This window comes from Desmodus rotundus, chromosome 11, assembly GCF_022682495.2.
Source record: "Desmodus rotundus isolate HL8 chromosome 11, HLdesRot8A.1, whole genome shotgun sequence".
Classification (NCBI taxonomy): domain Eukaryota; kingdom Metazoa; phylum Chordata; class Mammalia; order Chiroptera; family Phyllostomidae; genus Desmodus; species Desmodus rotundus.
Window position 1 is genome coordinate 91,403,265 of NC_071397.1, and position 22,046 is coordinate 91,425,310.

General features: G+C 40.9%; 2 protein-coding genes across 5 annotated transcripts in view; one reads left to right on the top strand and one right to left on the bottom strand.

Moving 5' to 3' along the window:
* Nucleotides 1-390: 390 nt before the first annotated feature.
* Nucleotides 391-11,436, bottom strand: NUP43 (nucleoporin 43). 2 transcript variants are annotated; one of them, XM_024552215.4, is made up of 9 exons: nt 11,299-11,436; nt 9,183-9,460; nt 8,738-8,860; nt 7,589-7,666; nt 5,841-6,021; nt 4,422-4,557; nt 3,501-3,652; nt 1,587-1,709; nt 391-1,063 (listed from the first exon to the last, which is right to left on the bottom strand). In XM_024552215.4, exons 2-9 carry the CDS (start codon nt 9,300-9,302, stop codon nt 834-836), a joined length of 1,143 nt encoding a protein of 380 aa, XP_024407983.2. In that variant the 5' UTR covers nt 9,303-9,460; nt 11,299-11,436; the 3' UTR covers nt 391-833. The 2 variants fall into 2 exon arrangements, with proteins under 2 accessions (XP_024407983.2, XP_045044832.2); XM_045188897.2 differs by having other exon boundaries at nt 9,183-9,550; nt 11,299-11,423.
* A 61-nt stretch (nt 11,437-11,497) lies between these two features.
* Nucleotides 11,498-22,046, top strand: part of PCMT1 (protein-L-isoaspartate (D-aspartate) O-methyltransferase) — a 49,563-nt gene continuing 39,014 nt past the window's right edge. For 2 of the 3 annotated variants that reach the window (XM_024551962.4, XM_024551961.2), the window contains exon 1: nt 11,498-11,760. In XM_024551962.4, the coding sequence (XP_024407730.2) occupies nt 11,532-11,760 (229 nt within the window). In that variant the 5' untranslated portion in view covers nt 11,498-11,531. The remainder of the gene's footprint in view (nt 11,761-22,046) is intronic. The other variant, XM_053913822.1, reaches the window with a different exon arrangement.

Sequence of the window (22,046 nt, forward strand, 5' to 3'; positions counted from 1 at the left end):
AAACACTACAGTCAATTATTAACATTTCGGATAAAGATAAAGAAGGCAACATTCTGTACTCTTACCACACCACCATGCTAGTCTCATACATGTTACCTATCAAATTTTAGTTTGGGGACAGGCTCATTTACCAATGTCAAAAGCTATTTTATTGCACAATGTCCAGCTCCGCACTTTTTGACTTCACTATAAAACTAAAGAAAAAATCTTTAGGAAAAAAACGTATTTTCCTTTTTTCAAGAAAAATAAAGTTGGGTATGAGCAGTTGATAGGGTTCCACTCACATGTATTCTAATAAAGGAACCTGTCAAAACATTTCACCTTTAAAAAAAGTCACTGTTTTTGTTCTACTACATTCTTTCTGAAAAAGGTTAATAAAATTATTAAAGAAATAAAATATGGAAGGACTGAAGAAAATACTTGCAGTGAAAAGAATAAACATGAACACTGGCTAATGCCACATAGTTGATAAAAAGGATGGGAACCTGCTGGTGAGCTGACAGTCTCCCATCATCAGAAATGAAGAGTAGCGCCCATGAGCTGAGCTGTCAGCAGAGTCTATTTCAAGGCAGTGTACTCATCAACACCAGGATCCCTCTGTCGTTCTCTCACACATTGCTGTTCTTTTGCCATCGGTCACCTATCAGATTCTGCAACTTGTTAGGGGAATTTCCAACCAACAAAATACAGAATGGACGTTGCCATTAACAACAGATTACCTATGCTACCCCTGCAAATTTCACGTTTTTCAATAATAAAAATTTGTAAAGATGCTGGAATTCGAAATGTTAACTATATTTATAGTTACCTGAAATCTTATAATTAAAATATTTTCATGAAAAAAGTTGTCTAGTAACATAAATTGCTTCTGCATCGGTTCCACACACAAGACAAGGACCTAAAACATCCAAACTGTTCACAGACAAAGTCCTGTTGGGAAGCAAGCTTGTGATCTCAATACGGTCTTTCGCAGGATCAGTGCTGAGCCAGGAGCTTATAAGAGACTGGTGAACATTAGCCTGGTTACTAATGCTGTGAGACAAAAAACTACTATTTCTTCCTCCTGGGAGAAAAGAAAAGGGCAGGGGTAGGATCTTTTTATTTTTTCTGGCCTTCCCTGGGGATTTCTAAAAACAATTGTTGACACTATTACAGGTGTCCCCATTTCCCCCGCTCCACTCAGCTCCCTCCCACCCACCCCCTACCTTCCCCACACTGTTGTTTGTGTCCAGGGGCCTATGTATAGATGCATGTATGTTCTTTGGCTAATCTCTTCCAGTCCCTCCCCACCCCCTTTGCCTGGGAAATGTTAGCCTGTTCCATGTGTCAGTGCTTCTGGTCCTATTTTGTTCATCAGTTCAATTTGTTCATTAGATTCCACATATAAGTGAGATCATATGGTATTTATCTTTCTCTGACCAGCTTACAGGTCCACCCATGCTTTCACAAAGGGTAAGAATTTCTTAATGGCTGTGTAGTATTCCACTGTGTAAAGGCACCTTATCTTTCTTATCCACTCATAACTATTTTGGCACTTGAGCTGTTTCCAGATCTCAGCTATTGTAATAATGCTGCTATGAACATACCTTGGTGAAAGAGTGATGATTTTTCAGGCACGTCTGTGGAGGCATCCCAATGCCAGAGGGACCCATCCTCAGAACAGGTAAATAGATGGTCTGGGTTGGATGGGTGAAAGTGAACTTCCCACACTAAAAGATAAGAACCAAGAGGCTTATCCTGGGCAGATTAGTTGAATAAACATTAAAACCCCTTCTCTAGGCATGATCTCCCATTAACCTGTATTGTACACCTTCAAACCCCTTCAAAGCCTGTGATAAAGACCAAAGGCTTCAGAATTAAGCCACACCATAACTCTCCAAATGGCTTTAAAATGTAGATAGGTAAAGAAGCCAAATACATCTACAAGTGTATTGGGCCAGCAAAAGAATGAAAATGAATGCTAATAATCATCTGACCTATTATATTTTTTAATGTAAAAGTATGACAATGGGATAATTCTGGAAATTTTTTTAAAAATTGTCTTAAGTTCTCTTATGTTCAGTTCCTGTGTTATTAATATATGCAGGCTATATTATTGGAAAGACTGAGAGAGAAGACCACAAAAGTAATATACAGATGAAATTCTAAGAGGCAGAGTCCAACTCAGCTCATGCCAGAACTCAATACTTCTGTTCTAGCAAACTAAAACCTGGAAATGCTCAAAGAATCTGGGGTCCAGTTTCGGTTGGAGGACATTCTAGAAGCCAATTTGGGATTGAGAACTCCTCAAACTCTAAACCTGAAGGAAACACTGTGTGCCACTAGACATCTGGGAGCCAATGACTGGCCAGGGCACCTGAGGAAGTTCCCTGCAGCATGCAGATAAAACAGCTGGTCTGTGAACGAGGGTTCTGGGATCCTGGGTCTGGTGACATTAAAGAGGTAGCATAGAAAAGTGCCGGGGTGTAACATAAAAAGTGCAAGGCACATGTTTGCAAGCTGGCATTTTCATTCTGCCACTTAACTACAATTAAACATTATGTCACAAAGCATAAAAAGGTCACTTTCCTTGGGAGAAAAGGAATGTGTTCTGGGCAAGTCCCTGTATAAGGTGCATTCATACTGTTTCATTAAAACAAAGTGAAACAAAACTTAAAGAGCTACAAGCAAATGCCCAAATCTAGATTCTTCAGTATTTATTTATTTTCAAACTAGAAAACAAACCTCTAAAAAACAACCTTATTTCATTTCTAGCCAAGAGTTGGAATGAATACATCACAGTCCACTACATTCATGTGTTTACTGTGTAACAATACAGGCTGGCTATTAAAAAGGGGCTGGTAAGAAGAGATCTGAAAGCTTGTAATTCTATTACCACTGGGTTAGCCAACATCGGACTCTATGAGGGCATATCCTATTCCTTGTTATTCATTTATTTTCCTGGGCATAGCTATAAATGGAAGAGGCAAAGAAATTTCTATCCTTGTATTTGCTTTATCTTAAATATAATTTTAAAAGTCATTTATCTTTCTAAGGCAATAATGTGAAACTCATTACACAGAAGTTGTAATGCTGACATAATGTTTGCTTTTTGGTACTTTTATTCAAGTATTAATACAAACTCCTCTTAAGTCAGAATTTAAAACACTAACCCACTGTGATGATATCAAAAACAATGGTCATACAATGAAAATTTCTGTCCAGCCAATAAATCCCCACCAATCTCAGAAGACACGCAAACAAAAAGACAAGAACCAGTATCTGTTTTTCTGTTAAAAGAAAAAATGAACATGCAGGCTAATCACTGGGGCTTTGGATAGAATAATGAAACATGTTAAAGAACTTAAATGTCAAGTAAAAAGGGGTAAGATAATTATTATAAACTTATACAATTCAGCCAAAAGACTATGATGCAACACAATTCATATGTACTGTTATGGAAAGTTGCTTATAACATACAGCTCAGCCAACAAAAACTGATATATCTCCAGAACACTTACTTTCAGCTTCATGAGCCTTCAGTAGAGACACAGGCATAGTACCTTGTCTAACATCCCAAATACTCAACATTCCATCCTGGCCACCCGTAGCTACAACATGCTGTTGGTCGGGATGTCTGTCAACACAGTGGAGTGGCACTCGGTCACCAGTCCTTTTATGGGGGATACAATGACATCAAAAATATTAAAAAATATACTTTATCTTTCCAAAATCCATGAAACATGTTTCATTCCAGTAACTAAATGATAACTTTGTGGCTAAAGCTGCTGGCTGAATTGCAATCATGTCCAAAAACTGACTATATTAAATATACTTCTAAATATTAGAATGGGGGGGTATGCAGTTTAAGGCCAAAGTTACTCATTCTCTCTTCAAATCGGGAAGCATAGAGAGCAAGATAATCTGATGGTATGATATGTAAAACATATTTCCATTTCTTGGCTTTTAAAAAACATGATGTATCAACTAAACAGCATATTCTTTACTCCTACCTTCTTTTATGTTTAGTTTATGTTTTTCAGTTTTATACATTCTCTTTTCTTGTTAGAGAAGAGTAGGCCACACACATAAAAAAGGGGATTTCTGCTCAAAAAAAAAAAAAAAAATCTTGGATTTTATTTTTCTTCCAGTCATAGCTAGAGTGTATTATATCCACTAAAAACAGAATCATTCAATGAGCAAAAATAAGTTCCCCATTAAATAATGTAAACTTCAAGGAGATAAAAGCTCTGAATCAAGACAGCCAATACTAAGTGCAGCATGGGAGTATCAAACCCATCAAATTATACTTGCTTTACCAAATTTAAATAGGGATTATTCTCTTAAAATGAAATTAAAATACAATATGGTTTAAAGTCTATTGCTATACACGAACAAATTAATTTTGCATTACATTTTTGAAATTAGAAATCAAAACTTACAGTGATAATATCTGAGAGGGCTCATTTCCTTGTTGTCTGAAATCCCATATTTTTAACTGTCCAATTGAGTTGACTGTCAGAATCTCAGGAGTCCGAAGGAAGGTCACAGCATGGAGTGTACTACTGTCTGCATTGTCTACCAGGTAAGAAAACAGCAGCGTGTGTTAACAGGTTTCCCTGTGTCATGAGAATCTCAAATCGCATTCCTTTTCATTGAAATACTACAAGTGAAATGTCAAAGAGGTCACAGTTTAATTTCTGTAAAAAATGTACGGTAATATGCATATTAAAATGAACTGTCCTTTGATAGAAAAATGGTATCATTCACAGGATACCTGAACTGTTTTCCAAAGACAGGACCGAGTTTTCACATATGTATTTCTCTATTTCCACATAAGATTGTTTTTCCCCATTTCTGAGATAGCTGCTTCAGCTTTTCTATATGCAATTTTATTTCTGGCTAGTGCTTAACCCAGAACCTCCATTCATTCTATTGGGCCAAACCCCAGTATTTTGTACAGAGCTCACTCTGATGTTGTATTATTCTACTGGCTCACCTCCAATTTATTCATCTTTATCCTCATCGACTCTCTCCTCCATGTAGTCCTTTCTAATTGTTACAAGGGTCCTTTCTTTCTCAGTGTCTCAGCTGATACCACACAATTTAACATATACTCACAGACTTTTGTTTTGTCACATGCCTCCAAACTGCCACCAGGCAACGGTCCTTTAACAAGCAGAGTTCCTCAGAACTAAAAATCATGATAAACTACACCAAAAACTGGTTCATGAGCTCAAATCACAGAAGCTGTGATTCAGGTCTAGGTTGGTGGGCTGTTAAATATCTCCGCAGGCAAGTCCTTGTGAAGCCTGGTCTCGAGCGACTACATAGAATAATCCCTCTAAAGCACCACAGGAAGTACATCACCCACTTACTCAAAAGCCTTTCGCCAGCTACTTAGTTGTCCACCTAACAAAATGGAACCTCAGTGGTTGTGCATTAGATCTTCACAACCTGGCCCCAATTTACCTTCCTTGCTTCATCTCTCACCGCCCCTACATAAATATACAAAGTCAGGTCAAACTACACTTTCTGTCACTCTCTAAGTGGCCGTATCCTGTCTGCACACTATTCCCGACATCTGGTGTGCCATTTTTTAGTTATTTATGGTCTAGAACCTGGATTACATTAGTTACCACCTGCCCCTCAATTCTGTATCCAATAACCCACTCCGGCCGAATAAAACAGTTTCTTCTGTAGTTGCTCAGTCATGGATGCCTTACCAACATACTGTCTGGATAAAGGGATTCTACTTTGTATATTTCTATATCCCTCAAACACCTCGCATTGTATCTACTTAGCACATGGCAGATGCTCAATTACTACATGATGGATGAAAAAAACATGATTTTTCTTACCTATCGTTCTCACAGCTTCCTTGTGATCGATTCGGAAGAGATTTATTCGACCGTCTTCTCCAACCGTGACAATCTCTGGGCTGTCGCACACCACACCCGTGCACGGCGCACAGCTCCAGGAAGGACTGCCTGGGCCCGTGTGGTAGTGAGCTGTGGCCCACTGCTGGCCGGCTGTCAGCGTCTCCGTGTCAGAAATGACGAGATAATTAAACAAAGCAAAGCTCTAAAAATCTAGCACTTTTCTCCTATTAAAGAATGGTTTAAGCCCTCTTTGGTGTGGCTCAATGGATTGAGTGCCGGCTTGCGAATCGAAAGTTTCAATTCCCAGTCAGGGCACATGCATGGGTTGCGAGCCAGGTCCCCAGTTGGGGGCTTGTAACAGGCAACGGATTGATGTTTCTCTCCCTCTCTCCCTCCCTTACTCTCTCTCTAGAAATAAATAAATATTTTTTAAGAAAAGAATGTTTTAATAAAATTCTGTCTCACACTCTTCTAGAAAAGGAACAACTCTCTCCTTTTTCCTTTGTATTTCCAAATACAAGTTTAGAACCTATTTCCACGAAAGCTCTGTATACACTAGATTAGATTCTAAAGGAACACTTCAAAAATATCTCAAACGTGTCTCAAATTAAAGAAATGGTTTTTAGGTGTCAGGTAGTCGTGTGGTCAAAAGCAACTTTAAATTCTTATGGGAATTAGCCTACAACTAAGAAATAAATCTTGCTCTGGCTGGTGTGGCTCAGTGGATTGCGTGCCAGCATGTGGACCAAAAGGTCACTGGTTCTATTCCCAGTCATGCCTGGGTTGAAAGCAAAGTCCTCAATTGGGGGTGTGTGAGAGGCAACCTATTGCTGTCTCTCTTGCACGCACATTGATGTACTCTTTTTCTCTTTCTCCCTCCTTTCCCCTCTCTCTAAAAAGAAATAAATAAAATCTTTTTTAAAAAAAGTTAAAAAGAAATAAATCTTTAGGGTGCTTTATAAATGACTCCATTAAGAAAAACAGTAAGATTTTGGTCTTATAGTTACTAGACATGCTTATAAGCAAGGTAACCTTTATTAATTCCAAAACCTAAATAAGGACTCTCTTCCAGAAACTGAAAACTGTTACAAATGGGGCTACTGGAAAGGACTGCCTCACCACGATACTGTGAAGGTCAGCACTCTGGGCTTCAGCACACCAGAAAGGCACTGTAAACATGTCAATAGTGATGGAGATTTGATTTGGGGTGGGGAACACGTGATACAATGTGCAGATGATGTATTGTAGAAACTACCCCTGACACCTATATAATTTTATTAACTGATGTCATCCCAATAAACTTAACAAAGGAAAACAAAAAGTCAAATCTTCATACAGAGTATCCTGCTTTTCATTAAAACCTAGGTTCTAGCCACAGATGCAAAGTAGCCATTCCTGTTCTCTCTCATGATACTTGAGTTAGAAGGTGCTCTTTTTTCAAAGACCAGAATAGGAACTTAAAAGAGAGAATTACAGAAAAATTACTGGCTGGAAGAGTGTATTGTTAGGTCTAAACTAACATTATTTAAGACATATCCAATTTCAATGAAAGTTCACACAAATATCGTTGTAGAATTAATGTACTACAAGATGGGTAATATAACAACATTTTCTCCCTCCATGTTTTGAGATTATAAAAAAATGGAATTACTTGTGTCATTAAGTACAGTCTTCTTTAAGCCTTTCTAAAAATAATACAAATTCAATTTTAAACAAAATTTCTTTACCTGGTTATTCGGATGGTGAAGGAACACTGTTACACATCCTGTTGATGAAGCAGCTACAATTCTTTCCTGATCAAAAAACTAAATAGAAAAGTCCTGCTTGTTAGATTCAGAAATATCAGTATGGAGGAAGCTCAATTGTTTAACTTAATTAGCAGTAATAACAAGTTTTTAAAAGCCTGTAAGTGCTAAGCAAGTAAAATGTGATGACAGATCTGAAAGTCAAAACTCCTATACAAATAAAAGTATTTTTGTGGAAAAAAAACCCCAGTATTTTTTCTCTGAACCCATTCATCTATAATTGATTTAATTAATTTGGGACCACTACCATAAAGCTTTAGGAAAGTATCATTCCCACGGTTAGGCAACTTTCTATAGAAAGAAAAGGCAAGGACTCTTAAGTCACAGACCAGGATTTGAAAATATAATTTCATTTCCATCACTTACTAGTGACTTTGAAACCTTAGCTAAGCTAAACTGTCTATGCCTAGGCAAACCTTTACAAGGGGAAAACTACTAGTTAGAAGGTTGAGAGAATTCAAAGAAAAGCAAAAGCAAGTAAATTCCCTTTCAAGTAGTCCTCACATAGTATCTCCAAAGATCTTACTGTCAGTTTTCTCATTGATAAGTCAGATAACAAGACTTGATTCACAAGCATGCAATGAGAATTAAATTAACTTATGTAAAGTTCCCGAAACAGTGCTTGGCATACGACAGTCAATTAATTAAAAATGCCTTAAGATTTAACCCTGGCTGGTGTAGCTCAGTGCATTGTGCGCAGGCCTGGGAACCAAAGCATCATGGGTTGGATTCCCAGTCAGGGTACCAGCCTGGGTTGCAGGCCAGGTCCCTGGTGAGGGATGCCCAAGAGGCAACCACACATTGATGTTTCTCTACCCATCTTTCTCCCTCCCTTCCCCTCTTTCTAAACATAAAGTCTTAAAAAAAAAAAAAACAACTAAGATTAAGTCCAATGCCTCAATCCTGATTCTGCCATTAAGTGGCTAATATGTTCGAAAATCATAACCTATAGAAAACTCAGTTTCCTATAAACCTGGGGTGAAACTAGACATACTTTGGGGTCTTTTGCAGCTCTAAATGTGCTACTCTCCGTTTTTAAACAGTGAGCTTTTGGATATTACACAGACGTACTTGCAAATCCATAACATCGCCATAGTGCCTGGTACCGCACAATAACTGATAGTCTCCTTCAAACCCTCCATCCGAGTCCAAGTTGCCCAAATCTCCGATAGACCACAATGAAACATAATTTTCCTGTAAAGCAAAAAGTTTTATTTTGAGTTGAAATATACGTTAAACTCCTGAAAATTAAAATTTGTACTGCCTTCAAGCTACTTTGCTTTAAAAACATCTCCGAACAATGGTGATAACGAGATTCGAGGCTCAGGCACACACACTATCGTTGACTCGGAGGTACAGGGCAACCGAGCCCGATACCGGATCTCGTGGCGGGGGGCTTTGTGGGGGAGGGGGCGCAGGAGAGCGAGAAGATCAAGAAGGCGAGAGAATTCGCGCGCCGGGGGCCGGGGGCGCGGGTCCTGGAGGGAAAGACTCCCTGGCCCGGGGGCAGGGGTACCTCATTGTCCCAAGAGCCCGTAGCGAAGGTCTCCGCGGTCTGCAGACTCCCAGAAGGTACCGGTCGCCAGCGGGTTTTGCTGATTTTCTGAGACACAAACTTAGCATAAATTTCCTCCATGCCGAAATTGTTCCCAGTAGACACAGCAAGAGAAGCCGGAGCGCGCGCCTCTCAGCCCCGCCCCTTCCCGCGGAGCCTTGATTGGACCGACCGTAGGAGGCCGACAGTGGCTGCGGAGAGCCAATTCTCTTCGGTCGGCAGCGAGGGCTCCACCAGCCCTAAGAGGAAGAAGTCGGAATGCCTTTCGTTCCCGAGCAGTTTAGGAGCAGAGGCAGCAATGTCCTTGTACTGTACAATCGGCTCCTAATCTGCAAAATCAGTATAGAAACACTGACACATGCATTTGTGCAATAACTGTCTAAGGTAAGACAAACTTAAGAGCAAAAACAGAACAAAATAAATGCAAGAAAAACCACTTAGTAGCCTCCTAAGCTTTCAGTTTTGCGTTTCACGGCGCATAGAAGACCCTTAAATTCTCACGGAAGTACAGCCCATTAACACTCCAGCATATTATTCCAAGCCTCTCCCTATCTGTCTCCCAAACAAATCCTCTGCTTCAAAGTTGTTGAAACACACTGCCAGAGCCTGGAGTTGGAATTTTGAAGACTCCAGCTCTAGTTTTGACGACCATTGCCTAGTTGTGTGGCCTTTCTCAATTCATTTATAAGTAGTTAAGAATGAGTGTGATATTTAAGGTTGACAGCCCAGGAATCCGTGCTGTACATTCTTTCTGTACTTTTGACTACACCTGTAACGCCCTTTTATTCCTCTCTTCTCTGAATCCTACCCATCTTTCCAGTTCCTTCCCATATCTTTTTCTGATTACTCTAGCCCATAATCTAAATTAATATAGTATCTGATATTTAGATCACTAATAGAACTTAAATTTTGCCCTCTGTTGCTACTTTTCTTTTGATGCAGGTCCCCAGTTAGAATGTAAATCCTATTGCATAAAAGAGGTATGACTTACTCATCTGGAAAAAACAAATCTCCTTTATACAATATTCATAATGGTGTGTTGGTTGTCAGCTTTAGAGAGATATCAGGTCTTACAGAGGACTGAGACTTTTTGTTTTGTTTGTTTTAAATGGAAGGCCATCAGGAAACTGTAGAGACTACATGGAAAACTATAGTCCCAAATTGACCATTTTATTCCTAATATTGAAGTAAAGAACACTGTTTTAAGTGTGCTTTCATTTATGGTCATAGAATCCCAGAAAGTAGGTAATGTATATTCTGGACTGGAAGGTAGGCTGAATATCACATGACAAAATCTCGTGAGAACTACAATTAAAAAATTGCTGCTGACGCAGTAGCATAGATGTGTTGACAGAGCCTTGTTTTCTACCTTAAAAGTTTATTGAACTAAAGGGTGACTGGATCCTATTAGTCTCAATTCTGATTAGCAGTCAGTACGTTGGATGCGACGGGCATGTTCTCTGCTTCTCCATCACTGCCTGGCACAGCTGACAGCAATAAAGTCAGTGTCCAGTCTAACAGTAGAATTTGTGAGGTTTAACTTGCTCAAAACGCACACTTGTGTTGGGAGAATAACACATTCGGCGTAGGATACTGTGTTATTTTTAACCATTTGCCTGGCTCTAGCAAGTAAAGCATTCCCCCACGTGCCCCTCCTCCTCCCATGTCATGGTATTCTTCCACTCTTCTTGAGTTTGTGCTTTAGAATTGAGAACAAGCCAGGGTCTCAAGAGTCTCTGCTAACGAAACACTGATGCACTTGTCACAAAACCAGAGGCTGGAGCACTCAGGGTAGAGAAGGCCTTTGCCCTCCGGTGCTTATATTAAGATTATTCAGCCTCCACCACAGGGAGCTCTGACTCTAACCAACCTAAGTATTAGCCAACAGGGTTGGGTGAGGCAGAACGGAGGAAGCCCACCATCTAACAATCTGGACAGCTATAGGAGCAGACCCGCCGCTCGCAACAGCTGACCCATCGGTGACTGCGGGGCCACCGGCAGCGGAGGAACCTTCCCGCCACCGCGCTGGGTGACCAGAACCGCAGCCAGGCGCACGACCGAACGCGTCGGGGCCCACCTCGCCTGGCCGCAGAGCAAACCCAGCAAGGAGGCGGTGTGCAGCCGGAGCCTTCATAAAGGGACAAGCAGCGGCAGCGCCGCTGTCTGTGCCTCCTCGCCTTCCCGCTCGTCCCCAGCAGCCACAGCAGCAACCCGCGCGGGCGGCTGGGCTCCAGGCCACCTCCGCCTCCGGCCCCACCCAGCCGCACCCGAGGCCGCGCGGTGTCACAAAGCGCATGCGTGCCGCGGGGGATGCCGGGAGCGCGCAGTGGCGGCAGCGGTGGCGACGGCAGTCACAGCGGCGGCAACAGTGGGGACGCGAGCGGGGCGGTGACCGTGTGGGAGGTGGTCTCACTCTTGGCGAAACTGCTAGGCACCGTCGCCGCGCTGAAGGTGGTTCTGTACCTGCTCCGGGTGTGCTTAGCGATGGCCTGGAAATCCGGCGGCGCCAGCCACTCGGAGCTAATCCACAACCTCCGCAGTAAGTGCCACCCCCGCCGGGCGTGGGGCAACTAGGGCAGGCCAGGCCTGGACCGGGTCCCCTCGGGCCGACCGGAACGTTCTGTCCACACCCCCGTGCCCGCTGAAGGGCTTCGGCGCAGGGTTGCACCGGCAGTCCCGAACCGCAAGCGCTTGAGATCGCGTCCCCCGGGACCTGTCACTCATCGGCGACTCGGACTGGAAGGGGAGAGAGCAAGAGCTCGCTGCCAGGGGGGCAGGGGCAGGCGTGTCCCCCGGGGCCTGGGGGAATGCGAGTGCGGCACAGGTGGTGCGGCTGTCACTCGAGTCCGCCGGCCGCTCGTTCGGGTCCGGAGGGCGAGGGGCGTGCACTCGGGGTGGGGAGCTGTTTGCCAGGCCTCCTAGACACTGGGCTGGACCTGAGGGAACTCCACCCTGGTCCCTCGCTTCTCACCTTCCTCCTCTTTAATCGACCTCGATGCGAGCGCGCTCTCCTATCTTTCCTCCCCCGCCCTCCGTTTTTTCCTCTGGAGGGAGATGCTACCGTCTGATACCGGCGAGGGGAGGGAGGGGAAGATGAGAGTATTGTCGTTGCGGATGCTGGGAGAAATTTCTGGGGCGGCTGTCCAGTGGAAAGCTTCGTGACCCATCGTGGGGGTGGCGGGGGGGAAAGGGGATGCTGTTCCTGCTCGTGTATTTCACGAGCCTTTAGAGATCCTGGGATACACGAACTATTGTGTGTGTAATGTTCTAACTTCTTTCAGGACTACCATATGCTTTACAAGGCTTGTATGGAAGTTTCTTTATGTCATTCTCTTTAGTTATGGTAGTCCTTCCTCTGACGGCAATTTTAGGATGGGATGAGTGCTGTGTCACTTTCTTTTTTTTAATTGAAATATAGTGTCGTTGTCTGGTCGGGAGACCAGGAGGACTGCAGTCTGTAATATGCTCGTACTAGTCAGAATTTATTTCACTTTGGCACTAATTTTGCAAATAATCACATCTTGACACGTGGTGTTTTTATTTTATTTTACTTATATTTCAAGTGACATTTAATACTTTTAAAGAAAGATATACAATTTCCATTTGTAACAAACATGACATAAGATAAATAGCTCTCATGGTGCATTTCAGTGAACTATTCTTCATTGATGGGTCGTGTCCACTGCCACGGGTTCGCTGAACTTTAGACCACAGTTGTATCAGGAGAGGCAGCACAATGTAAAGGGAATGCATTATTTATGGTAATAGATATTTTTCAAAGAGTATTTCTTTTCATCTCCATAACAGCCTAAGAAGAAGATATGATATTTCCATTATGCAATCAAGAAAGTTAGTTGCAAAATTTGAGGCAAGTTCCCCTACCTGGGCTCTGCTCTAGGCAATGAATTCAGGTCTGCCCGTTCCAAAGTCCACACGCTTCCCGCTTTCCACTGCCCATTAGTGCACTAATCTAACAAATAGTACAGTAAATAGGAGAGGGGAATGTAGACCTTTACCTTTCCTTCTAGGTTATTAAATCCTGAAGGAGTTTTTTGTTTTTGTTTTTTTTGACCACTTACTGCTTTATCTCTCAGATTTTAATTATAAATGCAGGTATTATATCTTTACTATGTGATTATAGACAATTTGAAAGTAGAATCACTGTTTAATTCTACTTTGTATCTTGTAGAATACCTACAACTGAGATGATAAATGAACAGATGACATTAATAAAGAAGGACTTCAAGGAATATGGGTGGAAGGGAAGAGGTAAAGATATATTGGCTAGGTAAAGGTGGCTCAAACAATTGGTCTTAAGTGGACCAACTTAGGATACATTTTAGACACATTGTATTTTTAATTGTAGTAAGTTTCATTTTGTGTGTTTGTCCTGTTTCCTAATTCAATTTGTAACCTCTGGGACTTAAAAAAAATACATCTGAATCCACTCATCGAACTTAATACTTATTCCTTTTTTTTTCGCATAAATTCCAATTAAATGTTCAATATACACTTTGATGTGTGTTAGAAATACCAACATGAGTGAGAGAAATAAATAACACTATCTGGCACATGGTAAGTATTTAATATTAGTTATTTGTTATTAAAAAAAAACAATATTTAAAACTTGGAAATTGTGGCCTTAGTGTTTAGTAGTGAATAATGCTTAGATTTTAAAATTTGGTCAAGCTTTGTCAGTATTCACTTTATGGAAGGCTGTCTGATTGGAAGTGGCATTTATATGCTGAGGCAGTAAGTGTGATTTACGTTCTCCATGGATTGCACTCAAGCTCAATGCGTTGTAAATGTTTTTGTAAAATTTCTTAAAATGATCTGCTTGCTATTGCAATATACACACCTGAAACATTCTATATACAGATTGTCATTAAGTAATTTTCCACCAGTAGGTTATCTGGTAGTCACTTGGCTGTGGCGGAAATTTGTAATCAATCAGGCTCTTAACGTCCCTCCTTTTTGAGCCAAATTTGTAGTACGCCAAGATAAGATGTTTTCCCAGTGGTTTTATAGTCACTTTAATGTATTGCATTACCATTCTTAGCTGAAATTTCTGAGGATGTTTTTCTGTCAGCAAATTTGATAAGAAATATTTAATATACATGTTGAAATTGCAAATGTTTAGTTTATATTAGATCCGTGGTAAGAGGAAATTAGAATTCTGTAATAGCTTAGGTTTTTTTGTAACACTTGTGCAACTCTAGTTTCAATTTCTTGCTGAAGTAATTCCAGCTAATAGATATCATTTTTATATATTAGCTTATTATAAAAGTACTATTTATTCATGTAAAAATTTCAGTTGGCACAAAATTTGAAAATTTCTCCCTTTTTCCTAATTATTCCACTGCTGTGTATTCTTCCTAACTTAAAGCCTTCTAATTAAATCTGTAGAAAAAGATTAAAATGTGATTGTGTCAATAGGAAGTGAAAAGGGATCTGCAAACTGGAAGAGGAAGCAAGTTACAGTGTTGTTTTTTTTTTTTTAAGAAATGAAGTTCATGTTTTTTTTTAATCCTTACCTGAGGATATGTTTTTCTTGATATTTTTAGAGAGAGAGGAGGAGGGTAGAGAGAGGAAGGGAGGGCGTGGGGGCGGGGGGAGAGAGAGCTAGAGAGGAAGGCAGGCATTGATGTGTGAGAGAAACATCTATCTGTTGCCTCCCATATGCGCCCCAACTGGGGAGACTGGTGAATCTAGGTATGTGCCCTGACTGGGAATCCAACCTGCAACCTTTTCGTGTAAGGGTGACACTCCAACCAACTGAGCCACCCCGTCGGCGCCATGACTGGTTTTGAATATTCTAATCATTGAAAATACTGAGCTTTTCTTTTATAAAGCATACTAGAAACATGACTGTGTATGAGTTTATAGTGATACACCATTTGTAAGTTATTTTAGGTTGTAATGATGTTTCTTGTGATATCTCAGAAGTTCTGTTGTGTGACAGCTGATCTTAAGTAACTTAGAACAGTGATCTAGAACTTAAGCCTGCTTCAAAATCTCCTGCATCACCTGGAGAGCTCCTTAAAAACTGACTAAGACAGATTGCTGTTGACCCTTGAACAACATAGATTTGAACTTCATGGGTCAACTTATAAATGGATTTTTTCCAATAAACATACAGGCAGCCCATCATATCTCTGATTTGGCATCTGCAGATCTGTGATTGAAAGCAGGATTTTCCACCCACGGTTGAGAATCCAAGGATGCGCAGGGCTGATTGTCTGCATTATCCTCTGCCATTTAAAATATATAAGGGACTTGAGCAAAGTATCCCTGGATTTTGATATCTGGAGTGGTTTCTGGAATTAATCCCCCATGGATACTGAGGGGCAGCTCTTGTTAAGTTTTAGGGGAGTCAAAAACTATACACAGATTTTCAGCTGTGGGGGTCGTATCAGCACCCCTAACTGTCACTGTTGAAGGGTCAACTGTATTTCTAACAAGTTCCTAAGTAATGCTGCTGCTGGCCCAGGGACCAGACTTTGAGAATCACTGTCATAGAGAATTGAAAATTACAAGGGTAAAGTCTGCCAGGGTTTTAGCGGACTCAGTTTTATGTCTTAAAATAAAATTTTAGGAAAAAAGTCTACAGCAGTCCTGCCCAATAGGAATCTCTGTGATGTCTGTATCTGCTGCTCAGTGTGGTAGCCGCTGGCTATGTGTGGCATTGAACATTTGAAATGTGGTCAGTACAACTGAATAACTGGGTTTTGCTATTTAAATTAATTAAACAGTCACAGGCAGATAATGATTACCATACTAGTGCAAGTCTATAGAAATGAAAAATATAGTTATTTTGTAATTATGGGTGCTAATAATGTGCTCATGAAACAGAATAATGTAAAACAACTATAAGCCTGCTTGACTTAGGGAATGTGACAATTTAATGTTTATGTTAGAATTTATTTTCTATTTTTATAGGGATAATTTCAAGCTATGGTAAAATTGAGGAAAAGAGAGGGGGCAGGAGTGGATGAGGTTGAGAGAGGAGGTGTCCTAAAGCAGGGGTGTTCAAACCGGATGTTTGTGGAAGGTTAAATCTTGAGTAACAGGCTTCAAGTGCTGCCATGGCCACTTAAAACAATGCTAACGATTGTTCTTTTACCTAAAAAATTAAATCCACTGCCCTAACCCATCAGTTATTTCTACGTATATTTCCTTTGCAGCCTTGATTACGTCATTTTGTGCATGTAATGTGTATAGAATTGGTCATTCAGTCAACTGATCAACTGGTATCTGACTGTCTGCCATATGCCAGGCACTAGGGATGCGGCATTGAGCAAATCAAACATCTATTCTCTCTTGTACCTTACTTCTAATGGGAGGAAATAAAATGTATGCCACGTGATAAGTGATAAAGGGAAGGAAATGGAGGATGGGGTATTGAGTTTGCAGTTGTAGGGGAGGAGGCCTCAGTAAGGTGTCACTTGAGCAAAGATTTGGTAGAGGGGCAGAAATTCTAGCCAAGCAGATAGAGCTGGGAGATGAGCGTTGCAGACAGAGAAAATAACAAGTTCTAGATTTGGATTTGGGGTGTGGAAGAAAGATTGGGGTCAAGGATATGACACCAGTGTTTTAGGCCTAGGCAACTTGGAGCGGGCAGCCATTTTCTGAGTTGGAAATAATAAATAAGTGAGCAGCAGGGATTTTGTGTATGCATGTGGGGAGGGTGGAGTGTGTGCAGGGAAGTGTGGGAGAGCAGTTTGTTTTGCGGAATGTTAGGCTTGAGGTGCTTCCAAGACATTTACGTGGATACCTTTAGTAGGTATTTGAATATATAAGAATTATTATACTTCGTGTCCTTATTTATTTCTGCAAATAAATTGAAATTATTTTAAAATTTTATTTGGAGTGTCATTTGTTAGTCACTAGTAGCATACCTATGGCAAAGAGAATATTCTGTTAGTTTTATTATGTACATTCAAGGGCCAAATAGAACCAGCTAGTATAATTCTAAGGGACTGTTTTGAGAAATTGGGGCCTCATTTAAAATCCAGAAAATACCTCCTCAATTTATATGATTGGTGGGATTTTAATACCAGTGTGTGCTTAAATTTAAATTAATTAAAATTAAATAAAATTTAACAGAGTCACGCTAACCACATTTCAAGAGCTCAGCAGCCACATGGGGCTAGTGGCTAGTCTGGTGAACAGCGCAGACGTAGGACACTTCCATCATCATAAGAAATGCTGTTGGGCAGCACTAGCTCTAGATACTAGGTTGTATTATAGTCTTTTTAATGTGATCTTAGTTCCATTGTGCCGTTCCACATACTTTTGTTAGTATTGCATTTAGCTTTGGCCAGCATGTACTAAGACTAGCAGCGAAACACCACAGATTATCAGACAAGGGTGACCAAGATGACAAGGATGTCAACATTTTATATAATGTTTGATGGGACTGTGTTGTTTCATTTAGCAATGAGAAAGCTCAAGAGAGCACTGGTGTTTAAATATTTGAAGAAATGTCATGCACTAGAGGGTCAAACCAGGACAAATAGGAGGCAGATTTTGGCTCACTCTGAAAGTAGTTACAAAGCTGTCCTAACAATCAAAGAGCTGGCTTTGGAAAATAGTGTTTTCTGTTACTGGATATCTTAAAGCAAAGAAGGGTTGACGATTCCACTGTAAGGGATACTGTGGAGGAGATTTGTCATCAGCTTTGATTATACACTAGATCTCCAAGGATGCTCCCAAATCCAAGATTCTGTAACTTTAATCATGGCACAGATTGTATGAAATCACCTGTGTAGGGTGTGTGTCTGTGTGTGTGTTAGGAAAGAGCCACAGAAGTTAACATTTGGTAATCTATATTTTATTTTATTTTATTTTTTCTTTTTTAAATTATATTTTACTGATTATGCTATTCCGGTTCACCTGAATTTTCCCCCTTTGCCTCCCTCCCCCTTGCTGCCCCCACCTCCACCCAGCAACCGCCATACCCTCAGGCAATCCTCCCACCTTTGTTCATGTCCAGGGGTCATGTGTATAAGTTCTTTGGCTACTCCATTTCCTTTACATCCTCAAGGCTATTCTGTAACTACCTATTTGTACTTCTTAATCCCTCACTTCTTCCCATTCTCTCTCCCACACCCCCTTCCCATCTGGCAAGCAACAGAACGCTCTCTGTATCCATGATTCTGTCTGTCCTTCTTGTTTTCTTAGTTTGTTTTTTTTAGATTCAATTGTTGATAGATTTGTATTTTTTACCATTTTATTGTTCAGAATTTTGATCTTCTTTTTCTTAAATAGGTCCCTTTAACATTTCATATAATACTGGTTTGGTGATGATGAACTCCTTTAGTTTTTTTCTTGCCTGGGAAGCTCTTTATTTGCCATTCAATTCTGAGTGATATCTTTGCTGGGTAGAGCAATCTTGGCTGTAGGTCCCTGCTTTTCATGACTTTGAATATTTCTTGCCAATCCCTTCTAGCCTGCGAAGTTTCTTTTGAGAAATCAGCAGCAAGTCTTATGGGAACTCACTGTAGGTAACTAACTTCTTTTCTCTTGCCGTTTTTAAGATCCTCTATCTTTATCCTTTGGCATTTTAATTATGATATTTCTTGGATGGGCCTCTTTGTATCCATCTTATTTGGGACTCTGTGCTTCCTGGACTTGCATGTCTATTTCCTTAACCAAATTAGGGAAGTTTTCTTTCATTATTTTTTCAAATAGATTTCCAAATTTCTTGCTCTTTCTCTTCTCCTTCTGGCACCCCTATGATGTGAATGTTGGACCTCTTGCAGGTCTTCCAGACTCTGCTTATACTACTCTCATTTTTTTGGACTCTTTTTTTTCTTCTTGTTGTTCTGATGGGTTGCTCTTTGCTTCCTTTTTTTCCATAACATTGATTTGAATCTTGGCTTTATCCACTCAAATGTTATTTCCCTGTAAATTGTTCTTTATTTCATTTAGTGAATCCTTCTTTTTTTACTACATCTTTTTTATGCTGATGAGGTCCTCACTAAGTTCTTTAAGCATCCTTATAACCAATGTTTTGAACTCTGCATCTGATAGATTGCTTATCTCCATTTCTTTTAGCTCTTTTTCTGGAGTTTTGATCTGTTCTTTCATTTGGGACATGTTTCTTTAGCTCCGCATTTTGGCAGCCTCCTTGTGTTTGTTTCCATGTACTAGGTAGAGCTACTCTGACTCCCTGTCTTAGTAGCATGCCTGAATGTAGTAGGTGTCCTGTAGGGTCCAGTAGCACAGCTTTCCTATCACCCAAGCTGGGTAATGGAGGTGTGCCCTTCTTGTGTGCTAAGTATACCCTCCTCTTGTAGTTGAGCCTTGGTTGCTGTTGGCAGATCAATGGGAGGGATTTTCCCAGGCCAGTCAGCTGCAAGAGTTGGCTGTGACCACTGACCACTGTGGAGGATCAGCTGTGCAGGAGCGGGGTGGTGGTTCTCCAACATGATCTGTACCTGTCCACTGGGTGTCCTTGCCTTGGGATTTCCCAAATGATACAGGCCAAGGTCAGCCCTCAGCTGTGTTTTTCCTGAGGCCACCCTTCCTGAGCTATAAAGCAATCTAAGACGGCTGCTACTTTTGCTGGTCTTGGAGATTCCCAGGCGAAGCCAAGCTATGAATCTAAGCTGACTGCTACCTGTGCCAAGCCTGGGGCTCACTGAGGCCAGCTGTTGATTGTTTGATAGGAAGTTTTGAAGCATGAGACAAGACCAGCCATTTATATGGAAAAGCAGTTTGTGTGGGTCTGTAAGTTGGGTGGGGCGGAGTCTCTGGGGATCTCCAAGGTGGATCTAACAGAGTTCGCCTGGTTGATGGGGTCTCAGATATGGCACCAGCTTGTCAGCTCTGTGGCTCTGTGGGGGGAGGGTTCAGAAAAGGGACAATGGCCTCTGCTCCCCTTAATTCCAGACACTTCATTTTCTCCTTATATGCCACTGGTATCTTTCAAGCTGCTACTCTGGTGCTAGAACTCATAGGGAGTGAGTCTGAGCTGGTGAATCCGTGTGTGGGTTCTTTAAGAGGAACTGCTTGGGGCTCCAGAAGTTTCTTCCACTTACTCAATCCCCACTGGTTTTTGCATCCAGAAGTTGTGAGGACCCAGCACTGGAACCCTGGGCTGGAGGGTGCTGGTGTGGGGCCACGACTCCTCACTCCTGAGATGTCCCTCCTGAATTTTTATCCACCACACGTGGGTCTGGGAACCAGCCCGATCCATGCCTGTGCCCCTCATTCCGGTCTGGATGGATGTGGTTTCTTTAATTCCATAGTTGTCAGGCTTCCATTCAACTTTATTTCTGACAGTTCTGAGCAATGGTGGTTCTATATTTTAGTTGTAATTTTGATGAGGCTGTGTGAAGAGATAGGCCATGTCTGCCTACACTGCCATCTTGACCAGAAGTCCAGTTACCTGTATTGTAGAGTTTCACATAACATTTTAGTTTGTGAGGAGTCCAAGGAACATTCTTCTTTGGAAATAATATCAAAATAGTTAACTTTATATTCACTTTTGTACTAAGAGTTATAACAATTTAGAGAAAGATGCATTTTTAAAAAATAATCTCTGGTACTTAGATGGTATGCTTTATCATAACTTGCCATCACATAAAATTTTTCTTTGATTACTGTGAATTTAAGATTAATGCCTTTCAGACTTCCTGTATTGAGTGTCTCAAGCTCCACCTAATTGTTCTAGATGGGAAGTAAAAGATGACTTTTGTTCACTTACTGTTTTCTTGCACGCTTATAGTTGAGAAGAAATATAGACTAGATGATTAACAACTGTTCAAGTCATATAAGTGAATATAATAAGGTAACATTTCTTTTATTGGGATGTAACTTTGAATCAAGCTTAGAGAACGTTTCTGTTCCTGTGTTTTTGGTGCTTCATACCAACACAGGCTCTCTTTCTCATTTCTGTCAGGGTTGCTTTCATTCTTCTGTTTTCCTCGATCACACATTTTGGAGTACTCGTTGATTCTTTCAGGCCGTCACCAACTTAACTAAGTACAGTTAACTCTTCACTTAACATCATGTACAGGTTCTTGGAAACTGCAACTTTGAGTAAAACAATGTGTGATGAAACCAACTTTACCATAGACTAATTGATATAAACATGAATTAATTTCTGTGGTATATTCCTGGTCACAAAAACATCACCAAACTTCTAAATAAAGACTCAAAACACTTCTCTGTTAAACACTGAGCTAAATGCAAACTATATATATATTTAAGAAAGATTAACAAAAACAAGTAAGATCATTATTTTACAACACAATTCTTCCAGTTCAGGGTCCTGGGTGGCTGGAGCCTCCCCTGGCAGCTCAGGGAGCAAGGCAGAGCACCCCTCTGGACAAGACGCCCTTCCATCACAGGGCGCAAACACACCCACACCCACAAAGACTGGGACAATGTGGCATGCCAGTGGACCTGATGAGTGCATCTTTGGGATGTTGGAGGAAACCACAGTACCCAGAGAAAACCCATGCAGACATAGGGAGAACATGCAAACTCCACACAGAGAATGGCCTCAGCTGGGAATTGATTTTTTTTTTTTCTCTCATCAGTGTTACAGTGAAACGATGTTTAATGAAATGACACTTTTTGAGGACCTGTTACAGTTCTTACAGATAGCCTTTCATAGCCATCTCTTTCACTGTGTTTTCACTGATACTCTCCTAGACTAGTTTCTTCGTGATATACTTCCAAGTGTCTGACTGGTCATCACATTTTCAACCCTCCTCCCCTCAGATCCTTTCTATACATTACACTGATTCTCCTAGTGTACTACTTTCTATCACGTCACTTTTCTGCCCAGGTTTCTTGTCACTTACTGATTAA

Bases quoted from the DNA above. Each gene is read 5' to 3' on its own strand.
- NUP43 (XM_024552215.4), bottom strand. From the start codon at position 9,302: ATGGAGGAAATTTATGCTAAGTTTGTGTCTCAGAAAATCAGCAAAACC. The intron at 6,022-7,588 runs GTAAAGAAATTT...TCTGACACGGAG, and splicing joins TTCACCATCCGAATAACCAG to ACGCTGACAGCCGGCCAGCA. The intron at 1,064-1,586 runs GTATGTTCATAG...CTTTTCTCCCAG, and splicing joins ATCATCACTCTTTCACCAAG to GAGGAAGAAATAGTAGTTTT.